Raw genomic sequence first — 14,862 nt, forward strand, 5'->3', positions numbered from 1 at the left:
CATGCCAACTGAAGATGTGACAAAGAGAGGCGTCGGAAATTATGTAATGGACTCGGGGACTGTGAAATGGGTGGTAAAAGTGAGATTGGTCTACCCGAGTAATTGAAATTTGTTGTACAGTCATGCTGGAGTTTAGTTACAGTGTCGGGTGCTGACGTTTTTATGGGACTTGATTTTGAAGGCATTACCGCTGAGGGAGAGAAAAGCAAGATGAAAACAGGAAAAAGTGAACTGACAAAAGAAGAAGTGTAGTGGAAAAGGAGGAGAAGCAGTGAAATAGAAAATGCCAAGGGCCAGATTTTCAAAGACTTTTGCACCTTGTTTCAGACATATTGTTGTGTGTGTTATTTATCAAATCTGTGCCTTAGCCTGGAAGCACTATTCAACTGTCATTTGGATTGCACACGTACTTTGCCTGTCAGCACACCTTTGTGTGATCAGTGCAATGTCACTGCATCCTTAATGGTATGAATAGCTATTTCAGTTTAAACCATGAAAATCCATATTAACTGAGGGAAAAACTGATATTTCACTTTAAATACTAAGCTCAATAAAATGTATGCATGTCTGAACCTCTTAACAGTTTGTATTTATGAAATAATGAAGAAGGTTTTGACAGGCAAGCAGAACCTGCTCCGCTGTCTTTTAAAATCCGACTGATAGCAGACCAAAGGTGCAAAGGAATTATACTTCACAAAGGGTTGGGAAAAAAGGGCAATAAATGAAAGCACTATCTGACCACTTTATAATACCAAACAAAGAGAGTTCAGAGAGTTGTGACTGTGCAGTTATTCAACTTGAAATTCATTTTGATGTTCACTGAGCTGCTAATGCAGTGTGAAAATCCCTGTCTCTTGATTATTCATTAACATTTTAGTGACAGTCCCTTTATAACCAGTATTTCCTTTTATCCACTGATTTTGCTTCTTTCTATCTGTTTTTCATCACAGTTGTGTGTATTTCTCCCAGTTTCAAAAAATTGTATAAACCTCACATGAATAACAGTGAAATTGCACTAATCTTTTTTTTTTGCCATTAATGAACATTGCTAAGTCAGATCTACTATAGGGAACACTAATAGAGGATAATTTGAAACTACAAGTCCCATCCCAATCTGACAGAAATTACAAGTAAAGATTCTGAACCAGTATGGTGCAAACTGGTTCTGTAAAGGGTCCATTATTAATCAAACAGTCAATTTGATAGATTTCACAGTGTGAGGCAATTGATATTTTTATGAAGAAGCATTTTTTTCCTTTTTTCAAAGTTACTCAAGGTCCAAATCAAATCTGAAAACTGCAGGAAGCACATTCATTCTTCTAATGATTATTTCAAGTGGCATTCAAAGTTGAGATGGGAACAGCAGGAGATTAGTGGAGACCTGAAGCACCTTTACATAATCTGAACTTTCTTTCTAACTAAAGGACACTGAGACATTTTTGACCCTGTTTGCCTTCACTGAGTGACTCGTTTAATGGGACATAAATGACAAAGTGCCAAAGCAGCTTTCATAGCAATAACGGTATAGGGCATTGCAGAGCCCAGGCTATGTTCCGATAGGAAAAGAAAAAAAAAACCAATAACCGGGAATGTTTTCCGTATCTTCTGAAAGGCCAGCACTTTCTTCACCTTTCTAATATATATTGCCCTTTTTAACCATTCAACCAAGAAGGCACGCATTTTATGACCCCAGAGAGCTCAAAGATGGGACATTATGGTACCACCTATAAAAAGCAGCAATGATTTAAGCAAAGCAGGGCAGGAAGCCGCTGTCCTGCCATGCTCAGCATATTACCTCAAGACGGTCTTTTTCATAGCATACATTGAACTCCACGTGGAAAAAGAAGAAAAAACACTCACCTTAAAATTGTGAGGGTGGATAGGACAAAGATAAGTAGAGGGGCAGAATTAAAACACAGACTCTTTTATTCTGCACCTGTTTTTATAATGCATTCAATCCACACCACTACATTATCCTCATTTCTCCAAAGACTATGACTTGTGGTAAGTTGATATACTTAAATACGGTAGAAAAAAACATGGCGACAATGGTTCTACTGTAGAAACTTGTACTTTACGACTTGAGCCTAAAATGCATTTAGATTGAAGAACTTATGCAAGTAACACCAGTGTTTGATTAGTAACCATATGATTAATAAATTTAATACTATTAAACAGGACATCACTGTGTTAAAACGTACCTTAAAGGCATTACACCCACCACAATGACACATCAACATTTCTAGTCATGAGTCAGATGCATTTCTAAAATTTGGTTGTGACTGGGACACATCTTTAAAGATTCTCCTTTATCACTGGAACAAGGTCTCTAATCTTTTATTTGCATCTCCACTAAATTTCAAGTGGAAACCAAGTCATATTAAAATGTAATTAGTGTAGTGGGCAAAAAGATTCATGCATTTAATAAATGCACTAACAGAAGAGATTATATATTAAAATTTGACTTGCTTTAACCTAAGGCCCAGGGGACATACACAGGTTTAAATAATATGCATAAATATTGCATAGAGACAGTATGTGTTACTACTTTTCAATAAATTACACTTGTTCCTCATTAGATGTAAGAGAAAAGACCTACCTGAAATACAGTATACTCCCTGTCTTTTCTTCCTCCACCACCTTTTTGGGCATGTTCTAAGACTATGCATAAATCCAGAACCAATTTTACAGCACATTGCCCTGGCTTCACTCTCCAAACAGCACCAGACTTATACTTGAATTCCAACTCAACTCTAGACTTGTTTAAGTGCATGAGACCAAAAGAATGATTACAGCTTTCAGTGTATGCTTTCTACACAGACTTGATAGACCTTTTAATCATGTCTAAAATCTTTTATGATGCACGAAAATGTTCATGAGCTGTAACATAATGTTAATGAAGTGAATGAAGGAGTCTATTTCACCTGACATTGCTCAGCACTTGCCTTGAAATTCTGACTGTGTCCAATGAACAAGGAAGAAAGGATTTTTTTTTCTCTACCTTTTTGTAATAAGGACTTAATGACATTTATAAAAAATACCAGATTTCAAGATGATAAACAGTGTTAGATCTGTATACTTTCTTATGAGTTGCTCCTGCGCCTATTTTATTTCTCTTTATTTGCCTGTGGTGGGTGGTCTCTATTCTGTTTTTCACTATGAAGAGTTCACCATATCTTCATAATAATGTTAGTTTATTATCTTACTTATTTTTGCTCACTTTTGCTTACTTTACACTCTGAAAAAAAAAAACTTACCGTCCTCCAACCTAGTCTTCACACAATGTGACATCCCTAAATTGAGAGCATCCAAGCCCCTGATCAATTTCCTTAGCCATCAATTTTTCAGAATAACCAAGCTTTTGTACTTTATACACTGACACTTAAATTGTGACTGGAATGAATCCAATTAATTTTGTATATATATTTTGCGGTCACTTTTGTAAGGGACGTACAAGCGAGCTGTCATTTGACTTGATTTATGCGAAATGATCAATTTGTCACCATATGCTGGCCAAGAACTATTTTACTCTAAGTACCCCCTTCATCCACATTGGACTGCATTTTCTTAATGATATACCAGGAATGAAACAATTATGAAGGCTTGAAAATGACTTAAAAGTCATATTCCTGTGGGGATAAAGCTTTTGTCTCTTGCAGAAAAGTAAATGCTTGTGTCATTGTGTCATTATCAGCTGTCCTCATGTATCATAAAAATAAGTGTATTGACATAATGCACTTATCCTAATTTTGTTCTTTGTCTTTGTTTTAACTCGTAGTCATTGAGTGAAACGTTTTTTCTTAGATGTGTATTTATGGCCATCACAAGCATTGATTTTCACTCTGTCCTTTATTCTTTTTCTACTCCGGGAGATTAGGAAGTGTAATCACTGTGATCCTCTGGGTAATACAAGCAAGACATATGTATAACCATGAGGAAATCTGGATCGTATTAGCATAAGATCATTTTTATGACTAAACCTAAATGATACATGAAAGAATGTGCGTGGTACAATAATAAAGATATTTAACATAAACCGTCTACTGGACATTTTTTAATCTGGTTTGAGACTGTAGTTTGAAGCCATTTACAGATATTTTATGTTATGTTATCCTTCAGTGGTTTTACACTTTGCAAATGCCTGACTGTTATCACTGTGTGTCAGCCCTCGTGTGTGCGTGTGTGTGTGTGTGTGTTTTGATGTTGCAGTGCCAAAGCAGTAATAAACAAAGCCTCTTAACTCACAGCCCTGCTCTTGCTGTCACTCTAACTCAGAGTCAGACATGCAAATATGCACACACTTTACCTAATATGATTAGAAAATTGAGCTCCAAAGACTTTTTAACACTTGACAACTTACCAACAGATCAAACCACGAGAGGCAGCAAAGGTGGTAAGGAGTGGAAATTTGATTAGTTAAAAATCTGTGTACTATTGTGTCCATATTGTAAAAATATGTTATGTCCTGTTCTATATACACAACACTCAAAGGTTGAATAACTGCTTGTACCCCGACTGCATTATATTATCTCTATCTGAAAAACAAACAATCAACTGAATTATGATTCTAATTAGATTTATTTTTGCCTTTGTTTGTCTTAACATTTCACCACCAGAGGCTGGAGGTGTGTTTGGTCCTCAAGGGGAATCGGGATCAGAGCCTGAAGATGACAACCAAATGAAGTTTTATACAGAACAGCACAGAGGACGAAGGCGCAGCAAAGGTGAGAAGAAACTCAGGTGTATTGTAATAATAGTCGTACATTTTTTACACATTAACTTACTCAGCAGGAGACCCTCTTAGCCACTGCGCACTGCTGAGAAGACATTAAAGTCAAAAGGGAGTATAATACAAAAACAAATGAACGCCAGCCTTATCCCATTTGAATATAAGAGGGAATGATGGGAGAGAACATTAAAGCTGAGTCAAATGAGGCTAGTCATTTCCGGAATTGTCAGCATAGCTGGAAGTAGGAAGGGGTCATGTATGTTCCCAGTGGGGATGGGAGTGCTGTTCCACAGCACAGCTCAATGACATTCAAAGCAGACATATGAGCTGATGTCAATGGGAGTTTTGTGATGACCTAATCATGCATTCAAGTTATGTAAGCTGAGTCACATAACTTGAATGCATGATTTTCAACTTCCTCTCCCATAGTGATATGTGATAGTGAAGAGTTTGGATTTGTGTGTATGTGAATTACATAGTCTGTGTATATCTATAAAGTAGCTGACAAAAATTATGAAAATCCTGATGTTTTTAAACCCTGTGTCTGCAGTTCACCTAAACAACACTAGGTCAAGAGGACAATAAATCACACACCACTTTATAATCTTATTCATTTGGTTGTAAGCCCTCTGGTGTGGGAATAGGATCTAAAAGTAATTAGAAAAGCAATTTAGTTGCTTTTCCAATTGTGATTTCTATTAGAAGTATAAAATAGAGGAAATGTACGATTTGAAGACAAACAAAACTTCTTAACTCTATAGAACTGCAGATATATAATTCATCTAAAAGCGGATTCTCCAATTAAATGTCTCTATTTTTCTGTACATTGGAGACAGCAGCTGGGTAGATTTCAGATATCAAGCATGTGCATATGGTCTTAGATAATTGCAACGTTTTTCGGAATGAAGGACAAGAACGAATTGAACAAATTGAATGAACCTACCCCTGTAACTGGCTCTGTAGCCTTCTGTCACTTCATTTCCTACCATTACATTTCCTGTTTACATACATTTAAACACTGAATGGTCCAGTGTGAACATGCAATTAACCACAACTGTTCTGAAAATGGTTAATTGCCTGTGAGTGTAAATGACCTAGAAAAGGCGTCTGTACTTTAACTGACACCTTGTTCTGACAGATTTTATTATCAAGTCTTTGTGGCCTTACAGCTTGGAGGAAAATAAAATCCATGGCCATGACCTGTGTTAAAGTTACAGCCTGTATAAAAAGGTAGCTCTTTCATTAGATGATGGACAGTGGATGAGAGTAAACATAAAGAGTTTAGTGGACGCCTTGTATTTGTGCATTCAGTTAAAATTTACATGTGACTTTATGCGTGTGTTTGAGCACAGAAAGGATGCTTGGTTTGTGACCATAATGTAAGTGTTTGCCATCGTGAGTGTGCATGCTTTTGTCTACTCAGTAAGCTTTTATAGTAATTGAGGGAACCCTTCACAAGCCCAGTGACACCACCCGCACCCCACTGACATTAGCTGCTCAGCCACTATTTCTGTAGACAACCATTGTTTCTGTCCCTTCACAAAGCCATCACAGTGAGTAAGACCTGCAAGTTGGTGTGGGTCAATCCATTACCCTAACTTTGTCTCCTTGTTTGGCCTTGAGCTGCATTTCACTACCTCCGAGCTTCTGTCAAGATTAAAGTGCCTTTCCACAGGGGAATACTGGTGAAACTTTCTTTTCTATGATATTGCTTTGTTTTTATTCAGTCTGTTTGACCATTTGAACACTGCGAATGTGATCAGTCAAACGTTATATGGGGAAAGCTGAAATTGGCATTCACAGAACAATTGTACACGGCTGTGTTTTTCAGTGGTACTAAATGATGTACAGTGGGGCAAAAAAGTATTTAGTCAGCCACCGATTGTGCAAGTTCCCCCACTTAAAATGATGACAGAGGTCAGTAATTTGCACCAGAGGTACACTTCAACTGTGAGAGACAGAATGTGAAAAAAAAATCCATGAATTCACATGGTAAGATTTGTAAAGAATTTATTCGTAAATCAGGGTGGAAAATAAGTATTTGGTCACCTCAAACAAGGAAAATCCCTGGCTCTCACAGACCTGTAACGTCTTCTGTAAGAAGCTTTTCTGTCCCCCACTCGTTACCTGTATGAATGGCACCTGTTTGACCTCATCATCTGTATAAAAGACACCTGTCCACAGCCTCAACCAGTCAGACTCCAAACTCCGCCATGGCCAAGACCAAAGAGCTTTCGAAGGACACCAGGAAAAGAATTGTAGACCTGCACCAGACTGGGAAGAGTGAATCTACAATAGGCAAGCAGCTTGGTGTGAAAAAATCAACTGTGGGAGCAATCATCAGAAAATGGAAGACATACAAGACCACTGATAATCTCCCTCGATCTGGGGCTCCACGCAAGATCTCATCCCATGGGGTCAAAATGATCATGAGAACGGTGAGCAAAGATCCCAGAACCACACGGGGGGACCTGGTGAATGACCTGCAGAGAGCTGGGACCAAAGTAACAAAGGTCACCATCAGTAACACACTACAACGGCAGGGAATCAAATCCCGCAGTGCCAGACGTGTTCCGCTGCTGAAGCCAGTGCATGTCCAGGCCCGTCTGAAGTTTGCCAGAGAGCACATGGATGATACAGCAGAGGATTGGGAGAATGTCATGTGGTCAGATGAAACCAAAGTAGAACTTTTTGGTATAAACTCAACTCGTCGTGTTTGGAGGAAGAAGAATACTGAGTTGCATCCCAAGAACACCATACCTACTGTGAAGCATGGGGGTGGAAACATCATGCTATGGGGCTGTTTTTCTGCCAAGGGGACAGGACGACTGATCCGTGTTAAGGACAGAATGAATGGGGCCAAGTATTGTGAGATTTTGAGCCAAAACCTCCTTCCATCAGTGAGAACTTTGAAGATGAAACGAGGCTGGGTCTTCCAACATGACAATGATCCAAAACACACCGCCCGGGCAACAAAGGAGTGGCTCCGTAAGAAGCATTTGAAAGTCCTGGAGTGGCCTAGCCAGTCTCCAGACCTCAACCCCATAGAAAATCTGTGGCGGGAGTTGAAAGTCCGTGTTGCTCGGCGACAGCCCCAAAACATCACTGCTCTTGAGAAGATCTGCATGGAGGAATGGGCCAAAATACCAGCTACTGTGTGTGCAAACCTGGTAAAGACCTATAGTAAATGTTTGACCTCTGTTATTGCCAACAAAGGTTATGTTACAAAGTATTGAGTTGTATTTTTGTTATTGACCAAATACTTATTTTCCACCCTGATTTACGAATAAATTCTTTACAAATCCTGCCATGTGAATTCATGGATTTTTTTTTTCACATTCTGTCTCTCACAGTTGAAGTGTACCTCTGGTGCAAATTACTGACCTCTGTCATCATTTTAAGTGGGGGAACTTGCACAATCGGTGGCTGACTAAATACTTTTTTGCCCCACTGTAGTAACATACCTCTAACTAGCACACAGAGCATTAGTCGATTCCCATTGTGGAAGCTATTGGGCATTGAAATGAATAAATATATAAACAAATGTATTTATTTATTTATTTGAACAAAACAGTGTGATGAGTTCTACTGCAGAGAACAGACTTCCATGAGCAGTTGTACCATTTCTATTGACTTTTGCAACAAACCTGCAGAGTGCAGGATACACACTGGGAAGCTCCCTTCCTAGAAGCTATTCACGCATTTCTGAAGCCTGAAGATCCTGAAATATTACGTGATGTTTTCTTGTGACTGGTTTAAGAAAGTACCAGAGTGCATTTTCAGGTTGTTCAACGCATTAGAGCAGTGTTTCCAAAGCTACTCTATCATCACCTTATCCTACACACATCCCAGTAAGCTTCTGTTTAACATGCCAACTTCTCTCCCATGATAAATATCTGTAGACAGAGGTTAAGCGGCTAATTTCATTTCCTATACCTTAGCTTGGAAATAAGAGCCCTGACAGAGCCAAAGGGCAACCAAAACAACCAATCTATAACCCTGTCAGTAGCAATAAGATCATATATCATACTGGCAAATGATTCTGGGGTGTGCAGAAGCAGTGGTAACCCAAGTCATATCTACACAGGCCCAACTTGAAACAGGGTTGGATTCATAAATCAGCAGTACAATGAATTGCATTCTCAAGGCTTTTCAGCAAAGGACAGTGCAAAACGAGATGATTTTGTTAAACATTTGTGTGGCTGTGTGTATTATGGTCCTGTCACCTGTTTAAGACTCTAATAAAAACAAAAGGGCCACTGTTAAACTGTCTACCTTTACTTTTTTCTCTTTCTCTCCCTTCAGGCCATCCACACAGTCCTCTAAATAAGGTCACCTTGACACTGATTACTATCAGCACATGTGTCATTGCCATTGTCTATGCTACGCAGGATTCCTGCCCCCTCACTGTTAAGGTCACCCTCCATGTGCCAGAGCATTTTGTTGCGGATGGTAAGTGCAGGGCATTTATTAGACCTTGGCAGAACATTTAACGAGTAAAGCATCAAAAAGTGTTTACTTTTGCTGGAAACTGACTTCACTACACGTCACTGTTTGTATGCACTCTTTCATTTTGATTCAAATTACATGATATAATATGAAAAGCTTAGTAGATCTGACAGCTCACAGAACTCCTGGGTCCAATTTACACAGATCTGTTTGCTGACTGGAAACCCGCAAATACTAAAATCAAACATGGAGATGAAGATGCAAGGATTTCTTATTCTTACATTAAACCCATCAAAATGTTACTAAGACGCAGTGTGGTTATTTAGCCCAAGCAGCAGTTTGAAAACATCTAATACAAGTGATATGCTAGATTTGTGGAGCATGTTATCATAATAGCCATTATCCCACATAGTATAGCATCTCATTGTTTTGTTTGTTTCCAACAATAACTGGTTACAGTTGTCAGTCGAGCAGCGTACTGTAGAGATAACTGTCGAGTTGCATGTTGTTGTTGAGCACTGAAACGTATTATGTCATTAGTTTAGTCTTTGTTGTTAGGAGGAACAGCTAATGGACCAGGGCTAGCTCAACATTCTCCGTTTCTGTTTTCACATGGCCTGCATTAAACTCTCCACCCCCTCAACCGTGATTTGTGGTTTTCAATTTCAATGCCTTTCAGTTTCAGTGCCCCCTTTCCACGACTGATAAGGTGCAAAAAATGAACATTCATCCAACAAAAAAGAAAATCATGTTCTAGAACCGAAAAATGAACAAAAATCAGAACAATAAAGCCCACGTGCTGAAAGCTCGCAATGGAAGAAAAAAAGATTTATTATCACCACAAAAAACTGAGTGACATTTAAAGCCATTAAAGTGATGAAGAGCATTGTGCACACACTATGGCTATTATTATTCTTTGTTTTTCAACTGAGCTTTTAGTATTTAGCCCCTTTTTCATGTGACTGCATGCTGTAGATTAAAATATTAACCTATTGTTTTTATCTTTTCAGTTAGCCTGATACAAACAATGCATATTCATCTAATGTTACATAAGAACTCCAAGATATATTTTTGCTGTATTAGAAGGTAGCTTCACAGACAGAAAGTATGCTTGCCAAAAAAATTAAAAACTAAATAAATAGTCAGTGAAATCGAATATAAAGAACTTCTCTGTCAATAAGGAGTTGATACCGTTTCCTGTCAATTTATTTGCTCACATGGGGACACAAAAACATTTGTTGTTGACAAAAGAAGTTTAAATTCACAAAAATGGAGTTTGTAAGCAACAGATCCAGGCAAAAGCTTAGAGTATTATTTAATCTGTTTAAAATTCCTTGTTGACAGTGAGCTAATTGTAAATTGGGTCTGTGTGTTGACACGATACCGCAAAACAAACCTTACTAGTAGGAGAGAGAAAACTTGAATATGTACAAGGAGCTAAGTGAAGTAAGAGAGAGTAAAGAACTGAGGCAATTTAACTAATTATTGCTACGTCTCTGAAAGATTTCACATATCAGTCAAAAAGGCATTTCTGCCATTGAGGTCTCATTTCTTGTCCTCCCACGCTCTCAGAATTTGTGTGCCCGTGGACACTTCACGAAAACGGAGGCGTACATAAAATATATATTCTATAACTATTGGATATCTACAGTAAAATAAACATACCGTTAGAGTATTTTGACATTGACGCAGTTTGTTTTTTCCCTCTGTATACCACCACAGTGGATATGAAGTGAAAGAATCAAGAAGTGATTAGAGTGCAGACTATCGGTTTTCATTTAACGTGATTAACAAAATTATCACATGAATTTTGTTTAGAAATTAGCTATTTTTATTCATAGGGCCCTATTTTCAGATTCTAAAGTAGTTGGGTAATTGCTTAATGAACAAAAGCTGCTTCCTGTTATTTCATGTCAAATTAAGCAGATAAAAGCCACAGTAAGGTCTAGCCAAGTGAAAAGTACTCAAGGAAAGAGGCAAATAATTGCCAACGTGTAAAGATGGCTTGATGTTTCAGGGCGCTTACAACAAGATGCTTTTTTGTTACTGCTGACAAAATGTAAGGCTGTCATATCCATCTACAAACAGCAACAAAAGATGGCCGCAATAAAGACTTGGCACAGCATAGGAACCTGTCGCCTGTCAATGACTCGAGGATTTTCATCAAAGTATTAAAAACAATGAAGTTTGTCCACTTACTTTGTGGGGCAATTACTCAAAAAATGTATTACAAAATAATCATGGTTATTTTGAGTGTCTATAATGTTGTCTTTTTCTCCCTCTCCATAACACACATAATGTTGTGTAAATCTCTACGACTGGCAGCAAGGACGCTTTCAAATTTAATATGGAGAATGATTATTGACTTATTTTAGTAACCTTTTGACCTTCTACAGCCACTAGCAGTGAGGAATATCAAGTTATACACAATAATTATCTCAAATTTTTGGATGCCCCTGAAGCTCTCCTTTGGCCTAATGATTAGCCTGCGAGGTATCAAAAATCATATTTGGAATTTAATGAAATAATCATAGATATTCATAATAAACCAGCACTCATGTATTTTAATTTTGCCGAGTCCATGAGTTTTGCTGTAGTGCGACACTCACTACTGCATTTAAGCCCCACTACAGAATAAGATATTGGATGAGGAAAGTCATGTTGTGCATTCCATACTGGATGTTTGTTTACTGCAGGGTGAACATAAACTGTACACCTTGAAGGAGTTAAGATAAGGGTTTTAGGATTCTAGTTTTGTTTTTCCCCTGCAAACAAACTGTGTGTGCTGGAACTCGGACACAGAAAAGCAGACACCTGAGGCAGAGCAGATGTGGTAAAAGGCAGCTTAACCCTGTAGTCTGGCATGCATACAGTCTGCAGCAGGCAGGCAGTCAGAGCAAACAAACAAATCCAAGAGATAAACAAACAAAACAATTCCAACTGGCAAGCAACACATAACTATAAGTCACTTCAGGAAACGTACAACCAGACAGACAAAATGCTCTGTTTCTTCTGTCTGCTTATATACTTTATAAGTTGACACAAAGGACATGAGTTGCTCTATATCTAATATATGCTGGTACGATGCAGGTGAATAGTCAGGTGGTGATATCAGCCATTAGCATGATGAATAAACTGAATGTGAGCAGCCAGTTGCCATGACAGTAGAAGGTAAACAAAAACAACTACAAAGCATTTATAATAATCACTAAGGCTACAGCTAATGGGAGCCCAATGGGAAAAAAAATGAGATAGATAGAGAGAGAACAGAAGGTTATTTACAGGCAGGTAACAAGAAAGGAAAACTGGAGCAGCAGATTAAGAAGACTCAGATCATTTGGCCAACGTTGTGAGATACGCAGCTCAAAATCAACTAGTAGTGGAATTAAGTGTACCGACATATTCTTATGTTTTTATGTTCTTCCTCTAATTACTCCAGTGTTGCTTTTCTGTTACCTGACATTCACTTTAGAGTCATGGTGTAAATACCTTAATTATATTTGCAAAAATAGTCATATTTTAAATGTGACTGTCTGTCAAAGAATCTTAACAATTAGATACCCAGTCATGTCACTCAATTATCAAAAACATGACATTGTGTACATAATTGAAATAATACAGCAGTATACAATAGAGGAAAGCACAAACAACTTATTAACGAAAAATAACACAAAATTATATGTGTCAATAAGTCAGTGAAATTTTTTGTTGCACCCATTCATTATTACTGTCATTATTTTGACTACTGCATTGACACTGATATACAATGCTTTCTTTTTCTCCCCATTCTTCTGCATTTGAATCATAATATGCAGAGCTAAGTGAACAATGCTGCTACTCCCCAAGTGGGATTTCTTTACAGGACTCAGAGAAGGCTGCGTAATAGCTCTCTCCTCAGCATGTTAGCAGAAGAATTTACTTCAGCCAGTATCACTGTAAATGAGACCTACTGGCAGAAAGGGGCCTTGTCATGCTTACCTTTGGTCACTTTGACCTCGTAAAGGCTTTTAGCGATTTATTTTGGGCTTCTGGCATTTTGCTGGGTACTGAACACTTTACTTTCAAGAACACCAGCGGTCTTTCATATCTAGGGAAGATTGTTACCATGGTTATTTTGCTTTCACTTATACAGAATTATGCACTTATTAATTGAAAATGTTCAAAACACATTGATTGATTCAAAATGTGTTTTACGCCAAACACTTAAACCAATAAACAATGTGGGATCATCTGACAAGCTATCAAATGTAACAGACAAAAACATGCAGGTCATTGGTCTCGATAAGACTGAATGCTAACAGATGGTTTGGTACTTAATTTTTAGGGAAAACCAAGTACATTTGTTGAAGGCTTTGTGTTGGTCACACTGTACTGTGGCAGTGTTTTTCTGTCAAATGAAAAGAAGCAGCTGATGACTTTTTATGTGTAGGAGGAAACAAATGGCAGTGTATTCTGTCAGGACTTCAGAACAACCAAAATGTTAAAAGGGTAAAATAAATAAATAACAGAGAGAGAACAGATGAGTTTTGGGATGTCATTGCTTTGTTTGTTACAGAATGTAAAGGCGAAACATTATTTGTTATTCTCATATGAGCTGTATATTTTACCGAAGCACAAAGGACTTGCCCACATCCATCTGATGCAGTTCATCTAGCTGTACTGAACCTGTTTGTTTTGTTTTGTTTTAATATATAGATGTTCTAATACATTTTGAATTCACCTGGACAAAGAAATATTGTTAATGCTTCTGCAAATGTACCGTCCATGACCCATAATATAGCTGTATAAGAATCCAGAAAGCCTTCTCACAGCTCCCTTTGGAACCAAAACTCATTGGCATCAATTAGAGATAATCTTGTTCGGTGATTGGAGTTTAACGATTGGTCTGAGAGCAGTGAGAAAGAAAGGTAAGTCAGCGTCATTAAGCATAGCGTTTACTGATTGACTCGTGAAACCCTTTTAGCCCCTCTACTGCAATTACCAACAAAACCCAATCTATACACATTATAGGTCTTAATTTTCTCATTTAAATTCAGTCTGGTCAGATGGGAAATGAAATTACAGTGAAAACAAAAGATTTAGCTACTTTCCAATTGATTTTGCAATAGAACCTCGAACCTAGAGCATAAATACAACACAATCACATCTGTTCTACTTTTCTGTGGTTTGTTTGTTTATTTTTGTCTTTTTTTCATGCAAAATAATTGGCTCCTGTTTTGTTTTTCTTTTTTTCAGGAAGTAGTTTTGTGGTGAGCATGGGCAGTTTCTTGGATGTTTCTAATTGGTTAAATCCAGCAAAGCTAACTCTCTACTATCAGACCAATTCATCCACACAATGGGTCCAGGATTACTGCGGCCAGAGGACCACTGAACCCTGTGAGCAGATTTGTGATCAGGACACAGGTAGGTGCATACAAATATGCAGACACTAACCATTAAGCCTAAACCCTTGTTTTTAGCTTTTTTTTTAAAGTGGTAAGTACTTCAACAGTGGAAAAGTGCAGGTGTATATAGAAGACATTACAATGAGATCTCTATCTTAATGTTTTACTGATTAACATAACATGTGCTAACTTTTAGTTGTATTTTGTGACATAAACCCAAAAGTTAAAGTAAGCTAAAAAAATAAAATAAAATAAAGCTCAAACAGTCGATGTCGTCTGGTTCAGAGTCATGAGATTTAC

The 14,862-nt window shown here is 37.8% G+C and overlaps 1 protein-coding gene across 2 annotated transcripts in view; it reads left to right on the forward strand.

Annotated features, from left to right (window-relative positions):
• The window catches only part of astn2 (astrotactin 2), a 291,315-nt gene that overhangs the window by 131,073 nt on the left and 145,380 nt on the right, over nucleotides 1-14,862 (forward strand). For both annotated transcript variants that reach the window (XM_085168613.1, XM_085168612.1), the window contains exons 5-7: nucleotides 4,617-4,724; nucleotides 9,035-9,181; nucleotides 14,414-14,581. In XM_085168613.1, the coding sequence (XP_085024739.1) occupies nucleotides 4,617-4,724; nucleotides 9,035-9,181; nucleotides 14,414-14,581 (423 nt within the window). The remainder of the gene's footprint in view (nucleotides 1-4,616; nucleotides 4,725-9,034; nucleotides 9,182-14,413; nucleotides 14,582-14,862) is intronic.

The sequence above is a fragment of the Neolamprologus multifasciatus genome, chromosome 7, assembly GCF_963576455.1.
Source record: "Neolamprologus multifasciatus chromosome 7, fNeoMul1.2, whole genome shotgun sequence".
NCBI classification, from domain to species: domain Eukaryota; kingdom Metazoa; phylum Chordata; class Actinopteri; order Cichliformes; family Cichlidae; genus Neolamprologus; species Neolamprologus multifasciatus.